This window comes from Cololabis saira, chromosome 21 (assembly GCF_033807715.1).
Source record: "Cololabis saira isolate AMF1-May2022 chromosome 21, fColSai1.1, whole genome shotgun sequence".
NCBI lineage: Eukaryota > Metazoa > Chordata > Actinopteri > Beloniformes > Belonidae > Cololabis > Cololabis saira.
In genome coordinates, this window is record NC_084607.1 from 22,577,657 (window position 1) to 22,591,586 (window position 13,930).

General features: G+C 38.8%; 1 protein-coding gene across 1 annotated transcript in view; it reads right to left on the reverse strand.

The window, feature by feature from the left end:
• cacna1ia (calcium voltage-gated channel subunit alpha1 Ia) overlaps nt 1-13,930 on the reverse strand; it is a 202,012-nt gene that overhangs the window by 98,982 nt on the left and 89,100 nt on the right. Inside the window, exon 3 of the mRNA XM_061712565.1 lies at nt 7,926-8,037. Within this exon, the coding sequence (XP_061568549.1) occupies nt 7,926-8,037 (112 nt within the window). The remainder of the gene's footprint in view (nt 1-7,925; nt 8,038-13,930) is intronic.

Genomic DNA, 13,930 nt, shown 5'->3' on the forward strand with positions numbered 1-13,930 from the left:
TTTATGCAGACGACATATTGATCACCCTTTCACAACCAGATTTGAGTTTACCCAAATTAATGTCATCCTTAAAAACATTTGGTCACTATTCGGGCTACAAGTTAAACGTTCATAAAACACAAATCATCTCGTTTAATTATACACCTTCTTTACAAATAAAAAATCTGTGCGATTTCAGATGGGAGAATGACTTTATCAAATATCTGGGAATAAAAATTCCAAAGGATTTATCCAACATTTATGCAACTAACTATTTGCCAATTACCAAAGAGATAAAGACAGACCTGGATAAATGGAGTTTATTACCACTAGATTTACACAATCGAATAGATATAGTTAAAATGAATATTTTGCCGCGATTGCTTTTTCTTTTTCTGTCAATACCAATAGAAATACCTGAAAAGCAATTAACGGAATGGAAGAGAATGCTATCTGGGTTCATATGGAAAGGCCTTAAACCAAGGATCAGATACAAAACTTTGCAACTGTCCAAAGAAAAAGGGGGACTCTCTCTTCCAAATATAGATAACTATTATAAATCTGCTCAGCTTAGGTACCTGACTTATTGGTGCAATCCATATTATAATGCTAAATGGAAAAGTCTAGAACTAAGCCAATTAGACATGCCCCTGCAAAGCTTGCTAGGAGACAAAAATCTATACATAATGCATAAACAAAACCTAAGTATCTGGACAAAAACCCCCCTAAACATTTGGTTTGCAGAATGTTATAAGAACAAACTGGAAAATCATATCAAAATATTACGATGGGTGGCGCATGATAAGGATTTTAAACCCGCCGAACTGGATGGGCGTTTCAAACAGTGGCTGTGGAAGGGCATTACAACGTACTGTCTCATTTCTGGTAAAGGGAGACTAGACTGTTTTCAAAAACTTAAAGACAACTATGACTTGGAAAACCAAGACTTCTTCAGGTACCTACAGGTGAGAGCTTATTTTAACTGTGATATAAAAACAACAGAGCGAGGTACCTCTGATTTAGTTAACATCATGATTGATGCATACAAATCTAAGTTAAACCAGAAATTGATTTCTAGAATCTACTCCTGTTTACAGTCCCTCAATGATTATTCCACTCATTATGTTAAATCCACCTGGGAAAAGGAGGCAAAAATAACAATTTCAGAAGATGATTGGCTAAATATTTGCAAAACTCAAATGAGCACTTCCAGCTCTGGTCATTGGAGGGAATTTTCCTGGAAGAACATGATTCGTTTTTTTATTACTCCCAAAATTAAAGAACGTCATAAAGGTCACCCAAGTTACGGAAGGTGCTGGAGAGAATGTGGAAATGCCCAAGCGGACCATTTCCACGTCTTTTGGGACTGTCCGATTATACAACCTTACTGGCGGGATGTAGTGGAGAAAATTAAATCAGTTGTAGGCTTTGAGATTGAACACGATTTTTGTACAATTTATCTTGGTAATATCTCACCCACAATGAATGTTACTGATAAATACTTGATTAAAATAATGTTGGTGGCCAGTAAGAAAGCTATTACGAGGAGATGGCTATCAAAAGAGCCCCCATCGAAGGAGGAGTGGATTACAATTGTGAAAGAAATATATGACATGGAAAGACTGACTTTTTCCTTGAACTTGTGCATGGATAAATTCTCTACTTACTGGAGGAAATGGACAGCTCATTTGGAATATGGTTCCTCACCATAGCAGGACACAGTTAGCATTTATTTATGTGATTGTGTTTTGTTGTCTTGGCTTTGAGTACTTTATGCTCTACAATATGAATGATACAGTAGATTGTGGACATACGAAGATAAAAATACAATTGTCTTTGAGACCTGGACCTAGCTCTATCTCTTAAAATGTACACATTATATTGATCCACTTTACCCCTGTGCTTTTTATTATCCCATCTGTGCCGTTTGTTAATGTCCCTTTCTTTTTTTTCCCCTTGTCCCATATATATTGTAAAATTTCTTAAAAATAAAGTAAAAAAAAAAAAATAAATAAAATGTGGCTGCTTGATGCAGAGAATGCTTGCAGAATGGCAAAAGCATAATTTCTAAAAGGAAAAGGGGAATTACAAAGTGCAAGCATAAAACACAATCAAAACTACAGCTCTGGAATCACCCACAATTGAAAAGTGCAAAAGAGACTGGGGTGAGATTACTGATCATTTTTGGCAACTAGAAGAGAAGATGAAGATGGGTGTGTCTTTAAGAACTTCGTGAAGATACAGAGGTACTCTCTGCTCTGATAGCACTTGGCAGATCGCTCCATTAGCGTGGAACCGTTTGCGAAAACCGAGTGGACTGAGACTTCCCTGGGTGTAGGGATGGGACTGCCAGAAAGCGTCCCCTTGAGGAACATGATGAGCGGCCTGGAGTGTAAGCCTGTATGACTGATTTGAGGTAGGTGGGAGCCAGATATCACTCTGTAGGACAGCAGAAGTCATTTAAACGTGATTGGAGCGGCTAATGGGTGCCAGTGCTGGCTAATGAGCTGCGGCGTGACCTAAGCCCTACTAGGTTCATCGAAAACCACGACCCCCTGTGTTTTGTAAATGTTTTGTAACAAAAGCTTGGAAAAGGGAGAGCGTTGCAGTAGATGAGGCAGGAGATAACCTTGGCTTGCATCAAGAATTGGGTACAAATCGGCATGACTGGATAATAGCAGGAACCTGGTTAGAAAAGGATAGCTGGTCATCAATCATGATGTCCAGATTTGTCACCACTTTGGAATGTGGGATATACAGGACTGTCTCAGAAAATTAGAATATTGTGATAAAGTCCTTTATTTTCTGTAATGCAAAAATGTCATACATTCTGGATTCATTAAAAATCAACTGAAATATTGCAAGCCTTTTATTATTTTAATATTGCTGTTCATGGCTTACAGCTTAAGAAAACTCAAATATCCTATCTCAAAAAATTAGAATATTCTGGGAATCTTAAGCTTAATCTTAAACTGTCATTTGTAATGAATACAGAATGTATGACATTTTTATTTTTTTAATTGCATTACAGAAAATGAAGAACTTTATCACAATATTCTAATTTTCTGAGACAGTCCTGTATGTAGAGGTGATGTTGTGTTGGAAGTCCTGGTGGACAACCTGATGGACAGGAATGCCCCTGAGCCCCTGAGGGGTTTACAGTAGGTGAAGGTACCATTCCCTCATCCATGAGGAGATGTCAGAGAGGCAGGAGGATATCGTTGCCTCGATGGCAGGGTCATCCGGTGGAAATGACAGGACAAGCTGGGGATCAGCTGCGTGGCCGTGGTACAAGCTTGCATGCTTGTGGATGACCTGCTGCAGTGGATTTTTCAGATGATTTTTCAGACAGAAATCTTGTGGGAGAATGATGCAACTATGAATATAACTAAATTAAGTAAGCAGATAAACAGGGATTATGTCTGCATATCCAATTTTACTTTTAAAGGTTTTTCATCAAAATGACAAAAAAATCTGAATTAAAATAAATAAATACATTTAAGATGATGTGCTACATACTTAGCAATACCCCACAGTCAGCATGAAAACATAGATATGGAAGAGGAGATGTATGCTTTAATTGGATGTGATATTTATTTTCCACTAAGAGCCGATGTACAGCTGTAACATGGTGTTTTAAGCTGTAGACTGAATTAAATTAAACACATACAGTGTGAAATTTTGAGCATTTAATCATCCTGCAGCACTGCTTTCTTTCTGCCTCAGTTAGAAAGAAGGATCAAAGGACAGGGTAGAGTAATACTAAAGGATATTGCATAATGTATTACTTTTGAAAGATCACAATCCCCAAACGTAAAGCTACAGGTTAGTTAGGAGAGGCAAATATTCATGAACGAATGCATGAATGCAAGCATGCTGTAAATGCATAAGTGAGTGTTTTTGGCACCTACTGTATGCAACCACAGCTTTGTGCAGAAATATATGAGCATGACTGTGCCTTGGATGCATCCAAGTCAACATTGCCAACAGTGTTCCATCACTGCTCATTCACTCACTTCAACACACACACACACACACACACACACACACACACACACACCCCGAGAAAACCACGTGCACCACCTCATTTACAGCCAGCATACAGATTTGCTGGATTTCAGTGGGAAATATGAGAAAACCGGTTTCAGATGTTGATTAAAGGATATTTTGATAAATAATGCAGAGCGCAAGCTCAACATGTGATGGCAAGACTGCACCATTCAAATCCCTGTTGTTCTTCGCTCTGAGTAAAAGGAATGAATTCATCACAGTTATTTGTCACTGCTGCCAGGTCCCCTTCAGTCAGCCTATCATGTTTCATCACCAAAATGATTTGTAAAGAGGTTAAGGCTGTCTTGTGATGGGCCCTTTTATGATTTGATATATAAGCTAGTGTGGAAGCTACTTTATATGCCGTCACTGTGCGACTTATCTGACAGGACAGGATGTGGTATAAGTGGGTCATCAAGATGGTGACGGTGGTCTATTTAAAAAAATAAATTATGTTATGTGTGTCTTACTTTACTTGTGACTGACAAAATTAGCCAAAGACACCCTGAGGACAAATGTTCACATAATACGAACAGGCAAATGGGGCAGGGAAAGGAATCACAAACTCATTTGTTCTCGTCCGGGTGTTTTTCTGCATATTGCAAGCTCTGTGAAAAACACTGAAACCGGTGCTTATTTGAAGATATAATGAATATTCACCGATGCTAATAAATGCTGGTAAAATAAAATTTGCAAACAAAAATGCAAACAGGAGATTAATTATTAATGTTGAAGACTTCCAGCCCAATCCTCAGCAGTACCTTGATGCGAGTTTTTATCTTCTGTTTTCTAAAAAGCGTTGAGGTGTTGAGCAGGATTAGGTATTGATAGATGTCATGTTTTGAAGGCAAATTACATTTATATTTGAGGTTTCTGCCCATAGGTGTTATGACAAAACCTTCATAAAATATCACACTTCAATGTCAGGGTTTGACCCTTCCTGTTTTATTTTGAAGCCTGTGTCTTTATGTTTAAGTTCTGCTTTGACCTTCCTGTTTCCCATCGGCCCTGATCGTCTGCACCTGTGTCTCGTTAACCCTTAATATCTAGGCTGCGTCCGAAATCGCATACTTCCACCCTAATGAGTATGAAAAATGAGGATGTGAGATTTTTTAGTCCGGATAAATGTATTAGTGTGGATTGATGGACACTAGCTGAGCAGAAACTTCCCACAATGCAATGCAGCGGTGTTTGGTTGCTAAGTGAAACCAGAGAAGTTTTGGTGATACGTATGTCATAAGTATAATATTAAGTATAATAATATTATTATATAATATTAATATTATAATATTCGTATATAATAATATTATATTATGTCATCTTTTTTCGGCCAGAATAAACGGGAAAGAGCGGAGCGCTGCTACACTGCTACTGCATCATGTCACTTCCTCCCAACGGCAGGAAGTGACGTGTGCGCTCTTAATAGTACGTCCGAATTAATGCACACTACTGATATTTACTCAAAAGTGGGCCGAACTTATACTTCTTAGTACATACTTTTTAGTATGGCATTTGGGACGCACCGCTAGTCTTGTCTTTCTCTTGCTCCCTGCTGGCCCGTACTGTTTCCTCCCTCCGTGTTTCCCTGTGTTTGTAGTTTTTGGATTTATGTTCTTGGAGTTTGTGCCATCCTGCAAAGCAGCGCTTTTTGTTTGATTAAATTTTTGGAACTCCTGCCTTCTGATCTCTCCTACATCTGGGTCCGACATCAACCGTCTCACAACACTTCAACAGATAATTTGGGCAGCTGTTCGTAATTGTTATATTTTAAAGAAAAGTCACTATTTCGGCTGATACAGGTGAAAAAGAAAGCCCACCCAGTTTCAGCTCTCAGGTTTTACTGAGAGATCCAGATTATGCTGAGGTCTTGAATCAAAAAACAACTGGATAGTTTTAAAATATGAATCCTTCACTTCTAAGTCAACAGTTCAACTCGTTCCTGCAAGTCACTGAAGTCACACGTGAGTCACTGACCCAACCAGCTTTCTTGAGGGTCATTGGGATAAACAACCTACAGATGACAATGACCATGAGGGAACCATGTGGGTCAGTGACTCACATGTCACGTCACTGAGTCACAGAGCCGATGTCCCAGTGGCAGCTCATAAGCCTGAAACTCCCACCAGCCACACAGAACTGAAGTGAACTGAAGATTTTTATTTTCTTTTTTTTAAGTCTGATGAAAGCTGAGGTATCTTTAAATACCAAAGAAACATTAAAAATAAATAAATTGCCTTCTAGTTAAAGTTGTGTAGCAGCTTAGTTATAAGTTAATATAAAACATGAAAATAAAAAGCTAAACCTTCATGAAATGAAGACCAATTTCAAAAAATCCTAATGTCTCCGGATTACTTTCCTCTTAGTTTTCCTCATGTCTTGGCTTTTTGAGATTTGAATATTACTCAAACAACAAAACTACGTATTATGTGTAGTCAGTGACATGATAGAAATATATCCTTGAAATGGTGGAACATGTTTGGGTAGTACAGTTGCAGAAAACTAAGAAGGTGATTCCATCCTTTGCTAAGTTAAACAAGTTTGTTCATGATACTTTGTCTTTTGCATCCAAAAAGTTATGTGAGGACCAGAGACGCATTCGAGGGCCACATTAAATATCTTCAGTAAGCCCTGTCCTCAAAATCCCTCTTGTTACCATTAGCAACCACCAGAACAGGACCACTTGCATCACCTGGGGAGAGGGCATGCTCATTAGAGAGACAAAAGATGGCGGAAGGGAGGGAGAGTGAGTTTGCTGGATGGGGGGAATGGGAGAAGAGGGAGGAGTAAAGATAACATTAAAAAGCTGGGGAGAAAAAAAGAGAACGTGCAGCAGGACAACTGTCGCAACTGTAGTGAACGCTTCAAAATGTCGACGCAATAAAGAGAAAACCAGATGTGATAAATAAGCCCTTCCACTGTGTGGCCTATATGCTTTTTATGATATTATAATCTGCCCTAATGTGCTGTAGGCGATGAGCTATGGCACTACAGCAGCATATGAAACAAAGCATCTACAAAAGCTTGCATTCAGGTCACAGAAAGACTTTCGGAGTTAATAGACATTAAAAACACTAGCAGCTGAAGGCTTGTGACGCAAAAGTTACTTCATCTTTGTCACACTCGAAATTGAGACTTGAATGAAAAGCAATTATTATCCATGAGGTACGCAATGAGCTCTCTGCCAGCTGGTAAATCACCCCGTCACTAACACATTGGCCACATCAATCCGACGTGGCCTCAAGGAACGATAGAAGAATGTCAGCAGTTTGAAAACAATACTAAATATGTGCTTTATCTCAGTTATATAGGAATCAGTTCTGACCTGTTAGCATCTAGTTTTGCCAGTGACGATCACGCACACAATCTATCATCTACATAAGCAATGATAATGCAAGCTCATAAAAACGAAGTCATTTTGAAAATGAGATGCACTGTTTTCCATTATGTGAATGGCTATAATTAAAGAGCGAGCCAGCTGTATATACTGCAGCTGTTAATATATGGGAACAGCTTGCCATACAGTAATAATTAAATGTTTTGGGACTTTTTTTCAGGTTCGTTAGCTGTAAATAGCAACAATTGGTAGGCTGACAGGTATTGTTACAAACTTCTTTTTGAGTCTTTGCAAAATGTGGCATTTATGATCATCTACAACCATTATGTAGCTGCTGTCCCTCTTCTGCGTAGGTGAAAAAATTCACATTGGATCTCTGCATGACTCCCCCCCAGAGCAGGAGAAAATACGAACATACCAAATTCTATCTGAAGCGTGTTTTGCATCACAGCTTGAAGAACACTGACAAGAAGAGGAGTGAGATTCTCGGTAATTGCTTGTTTTGTTCTGTCTCCTCCTCGGTGTGATGACATGTTCTCACACGGATGGAGGTCCGTCTTACCTGTAGTATCTGGCAGCGGTCCGAGGTGCAATCGATGTTCTCGCAAGGCTGGTACATGCCCAGCGTCACACAGTTGAGCAGGATCACCATGATGCTAATCCTCTCGAACCACGTACTGACAGAACTGGAGTTAAGGAGCATTACAGGAGAAATACATTGCCATCCATACATGTCTCAAGCAAGCTGTCAGTGCTAAATTACAGTATAGGGCAAGTAAGCTACTCTGTCATGTCTGAATTAAACAATTATACATCTATATGGTTGTTTCTCTCTTTTTATTTCTTTTTTCAAAGATTCGTGCATACAGTAGTGTATAACATATGCATTTTTGCTTTAGCAATGTTTTTTCTGTAAAACAAAGTATGCAAAAGTAAAGTTACATCACACATTTCAGTATGCTCTTGTTCAAAACTCATGTGAAATTGAAAGAACAATCTCTTTCAGTTTTAGATTTCAGAGCAACTGATTTAGGTTTTCCTACTTTTAGTGATAGTCACAGTGGATCATTGTATTTCACAAATTGATTTAGGATAGGTTTTACAGTGAATACCGTCCTGATGGGACCATCAAGACCTTATTCAGGGACCCAGTAAACATTGTCAGCTTTGAAGATAGGCCTCTCGATTTTACCAACCTTCTAACTTCTGGGATGAGGCCTTTCATTGCAGTTCCCCAACTGACCACTAGAGACTGGCTCAAAAAGCAAGCCAGTCTCCATTAACTCCCATGTTAAAATTTCCAACTTCGGAGCAGAAATAACCCTTTTTACAGCCTGGGTCAAAAAAACATTTTGGTCTCAATCGTTTCATTTCACACCCACAAAAATTCTGACAGAGGTGAATTTATCTGTACCACATCAGGAGTATTTATATGAAGCAATCAATTTATTGTTAATATGATTGATTGACAGTTGGCTCAGCCAATGTCTACCTATCATCCATTTACCCTTAGCAGAGCAACCAGCTGTTTCTATAAATCGAGCCATTTTTTATTTAACTGTCCAGTTAACATGTTAAAGGAGCTAGGAGCAAAGCTGACTTTGATTGACATCTGGTGGGCGTGTTCCCGTCGGCTTCTCAAGCAACATGGCTGCACGCTGCACGAAGACAAATGCGCTTCAAAACCGTCCTCCAGAACCCAGTGGGTCACGGGCCTTATCCATTGTCCATTCCTTTGTTCAGTCGATGGATTTCCCGCACAAATTACCACAATAAAGGTCTTTGCCATGTGATTTTTTTTCTCAGTGTGGCAGATCTTTCGTGTACACCCTCAGGCTCGCCGTACAGGCTACATGTCCTTTGTTGAATAAAGGTTTTAAAGAAAAACAAAGTTTGTGGCAGATCTGGTTCCTCTTGTTTTTTTTCCCCTTTTTCTAGTTATTTCCAACTGCTGTAATTTGGCATTCAAAAATAACAGCACATTTGGAGTTAGCATATAAAGTGAAAAAGATCAGAGCTAATAACTTAATTAGCATTTGAGTGAAGATTTTAAAGCAGCAAAGAGGAAACTTCTGTCATTTTCAGCTCAGACTACACTCAAGGGTGTAGAAGTCAAGCTGCTTATATGACGCCGTCCATTTATTCTTGTTTAATTCCTTAATCAGTTACTCTTGCATCATCTTCTTCTTTTAAATGCCCCTGCGATTGTGTCCTCCCTAAATTCATCACTGTTGATTTGTGACATTGGGCTGTAAGTGATATGCAGCTATCACAGAGACAAACAGGCCAAGACTCCAGTTATTAAAAAAACATTTTTTTTGAATAGAAGATGTGGACACCATAACGATGCTTCCTCGAGCAAATATTTTTTCAACTTACATAGAAAACTTTTAATATGAAAGTGTCATTTGTGCTGCTTTAGTACCAGATATCAACACTTGTGACTGGATTCCTCACAAGGTCTGAACAGGACATATGAACATATTAACTTGTGACCCCTCCGTGGCTGGAATGATGGTGGCAAAGTGGGATCAGCGTTCTGCCCGGGGACATTTGACCACCTGACCAGGCTACAGATAGAGACGACCTTTAACAGGGCAACCAATAACACAAGACATAATACACTATGATTGTTTGTCAAACCAAAGTAAAATAAATAAAAATCACTATAAAGTAGTTTCAAACTATTTTCACATATTTTCTTCAGTTAGGAAAGCTTAACGTCTTTTGTTCTCATGGACATTACACTAAGTTGAGTCAACGTGTGCGTCAAAATGTTTTTTTCAAAACCTTACAGAGAGTATCACAGTTTTGTGCACTAAAGATTGGTTCCAAAGCATGAACGGCAGGGGAAGCATTTCTCTTGGCTTGTTTGTTTCATTTACGTGAAATATTAACACAAGCTCAGTGGGTAACCTTTTTAAGACCTTTTGCAGAAAAAAAGCCCATGTCAAATGAAATTAAGTGATTTTATGCACTTCTGAACACAAGTTATGTCAGGATTTTTTTTTTTTCAACTTACATAATTTGTCAATATGCACCCCAGTTCTGCACTGAGGCCTTTAGCATATTCAAAAATAAGTCGGGACAGTAAAACTTATACCAATGTGTAATTTGTGCTATACTGTCTCACTACTTGCACCAAACAATGAAGTGTTTCAGTTGTTATTGTGTCTTGTTCTTCCTGTCAACGTCGTAAGTTGTGCAATAATACAGAAGTCAATTTTTAAATTCAGAATTCTCTAGACTTTCTCTACGGGGGTCCAATCAGAACTGCAGGCAGGCCAGTTCAACAACTGCACCCTCTTCTGTTTCAGTCATGCCTTTGTAGTTTGCTTATAATATGGATTCACTTAAAATCTAATGTAAAAAAACAGCAACTGGGTTTTTTTTAAAAAGATTGTATTTACTTTTTCCTTGCTGTGTCAGCTTTCTCAGATTCTCACGTTAGTCGCAATTTCGTTTCGAAGAGGGACTTCTAATTATCAAAACATTTTACTCTTTTTTTTTCAATGTCTCTCTCTTTTGTGCTGGACACAGTTTGAGACACGCTCATTAAAACTAATGTCATGGATGTGTCTCCCATGCGCTGTCCTCTCCCCCGTTTTCTCTGTCTTCATAACTTTTCTCTCTGCAGCAACCGTGAAATGAGTATAAATAACATCAGAATAATACATTTCAAGAAAGCTCTGTCTGCCTTGCCCATATTTCTTCATCTAACAACCAATACATTCCTGTAAATAGGGGTGTCTGATTCCCTTTGGGCAACAGTGTTGTTTTTCTTTCCGTTTCTCTAATTCTATTTTCTCTCAGTATCACTCCAATTTTCCCAGCTCACAGCATTCACCCTTTTTTCCTTGTGTTTATTTATTTATTTTTCCTTTCTTTGCATTTCTTTCAATGCCACAAAATGATGAACAATTTCCCCCCTCAGAGCCCAAACAAATGCAAACACTTAAGGACACATTATATTTCAATATGCAATGAAAAATCAGTCTTTGTATAACTTTGGGTGCATGTGTTTTTGTTGCAGCACTCGCGTATTGCAACTAGAAAAAGGACCCTGTGGCTCTGCACTAGGAAGGCGAGATCCAAGTACAGAGTCTGAGACAGAGAAAGAAAAGCACGGCAGGATTGTTCATGACTTAAAGCTGCTATAAACAAAGCAGGGGGCAGGTTTTGACCTATAAACTGCAACCACCTTAAAATGTTGCAACAATCTAGAGCAGAAAACACACACGATTGCTGACCGGTGCAGATAAAATATGCCCTTTTTCCACCCTTCCTTTCCTGCAAAAGACCACCTTTTACAGCCCACTGTGCTCTCACCTCCAAGTAATTAAAGTTAATAGTATAACGAACATCTGCACCGATAAAGAAGCACTTATTTGAGAGTAGTTTTTTTGTCATGCTGACCCTGAACCTTTCCCTCCCGAGGCAGTGCGGGCGGCTGACTCACACCCAGCTGATTTCAGAGCGCTGGCAAACCCTTGGTCATGTCACTCCATAATCATGTTGGGCGGGTGCTAACTGAGTCAGACATCAAGGGTGCGTTGAGGAGGAAGAAACAGGGGCATACTGTTATTGAGGTTTAGCCTTTAAGTTGATTGTTCTTTTAAAGACATTACACTCAAAATGTAAGAGCATCAATGGATAAGTGACTGTGTTTTTTTCTGGTTAGCATCACGTCTTCTTTTTCTCTCCTCATGCTGTCTGGCCTAGGATGCAAAGAGGACTTCCTCTCCATCTTCCCTCCTTTCTCATTCTTTCTATTCTCCTCTTCTCCATGCCTCTACCTATTTCAATGCCTGTCTCTCTGCGTCAACGCAGATTTCGTCAAACACTTGCCCTCCTCTTTAAATCTTCTTTTTGTTGCTTTTTTCCACATGAAAATTTCCGACTCGATCAAGATGACTGTCTTCCTTTTTGACAAAACAACTCAGGATCCACACTTTATGTCTTTGAGACGCTCTGTTTGCCTTTGATGTGCTGCAGCAACAAAAAGGCATTTATTATCCACAGCTTCAGCAAGCTGGAAAATAATTTAAAAAAAGAAAAGCTAATCAAAAATAAAAAATAAAAAATGGTGGCTTTGGTGCATAAAACTATTTATTACCCGAATTAATTTGTTATTTAATTTGTCCCTACAAAAACAAATTCTCTGCTGACAGGAAGATCCAAACAGTTTACAATACCACCTTTAGGGCTGAGATTAAGCATGATCTGCCAAATATTTAACCTGTTGAAATATTATATAACTGCTACTTGAGAGACTGTTCAGTGACCCAGTTGATGCGTTTAGGTTTGTGTATGTGTGACTCAGGGGTCTTAAATAACCACTTGTCATATCAAATGATAAGTGGATCTGCCAAGGATATGAAAACAACGTCCAGGTATGCTGTGAAAATGAAAAGTAACTAATAAAATAAAACTATAAGTTTTATTTTGCACACCTCCAAAAGGTTAGATCAACAGCTGTATATACAGACAGAAAAAGACAAGGATGTTTAAACCATTTAATCCCTCGCTATTGGGAAAATGAGATACACTGGATGCCCAAAGCAGATCCAGCAACGTAAGCAGCATATGGGTTACACAGAAACAGCAGGGTGGCTTCAAATCCAAGTAACACATGGTCTTACATTAAGAAAACAAAGTCAATATGCTACCTTAATATGCTTCTATCCCACCTTTATTTTAATGTGGAACAGGTTGCTTGCATTTTTTCTCTGTGACACTTTGCTCCTGATCTGCCACACATCATCATTTCTAGCTGTGCGGGAAAAGAATAAAAGCAGCGGACCATGTACCTAAGGTCATGCATGCGAGTTTCAGAAAAATGTGGAAAATATGTTACCCAAGTACTAAACCTTGTTAGTGTTTCAAATTGCTGGGGCTGGTGTCAGGCATCAGTGACTAAGGAGATGCCAGGGGGTCTGAATTCAAATTTGAAATGCACCAAGGGCAGCATCTGATCTCAGTTTTTGTCCAGTACATTTTGTAAAAAGGGATGAACATGACACTTTTGTGATATATTGGTCTCAAAGTGCGGAAGAAAAATAATTTTGACCCTGCTCAACCCTTTTCTCAGTTTACCAGTTTCTATATCCTCAAATGTCTCTTCTCTCATTAGAGGAGAGAAGAGGTGAGAAGGTGATATTTAAAATAACAACAGATCCAATTGGGTGAGAACTAAGCCAAAGAAAAGAGATGAAGGTTTTCCAGATAATAGTTGTTTTTGTTTATTCACATTTATTCACACTATTTATTCACATTGAGATCATTCCTGCAGGCATCTTTCCTGAATGCGTAAAATGCTCAGACGTTTGGGATATCTTGTTACCAGAGATTAGCAGAAAAATTCAGTGCTGGTCTTCATGGCAAGGCGGTGGGGAGATCTCATATGACATCGCCCCATGAAACTGGGGAAGCTGCTACGGAAATCAAAAGGGGTGCACAGTGCTTGAGTATGGAGATCTCAACACCATGACTGATAATGGGGTTTTTTTAATGGCTAACTGTCAGTTATTGCAAAAAATAGTCTTGTCCTACATGTTATATAAAATG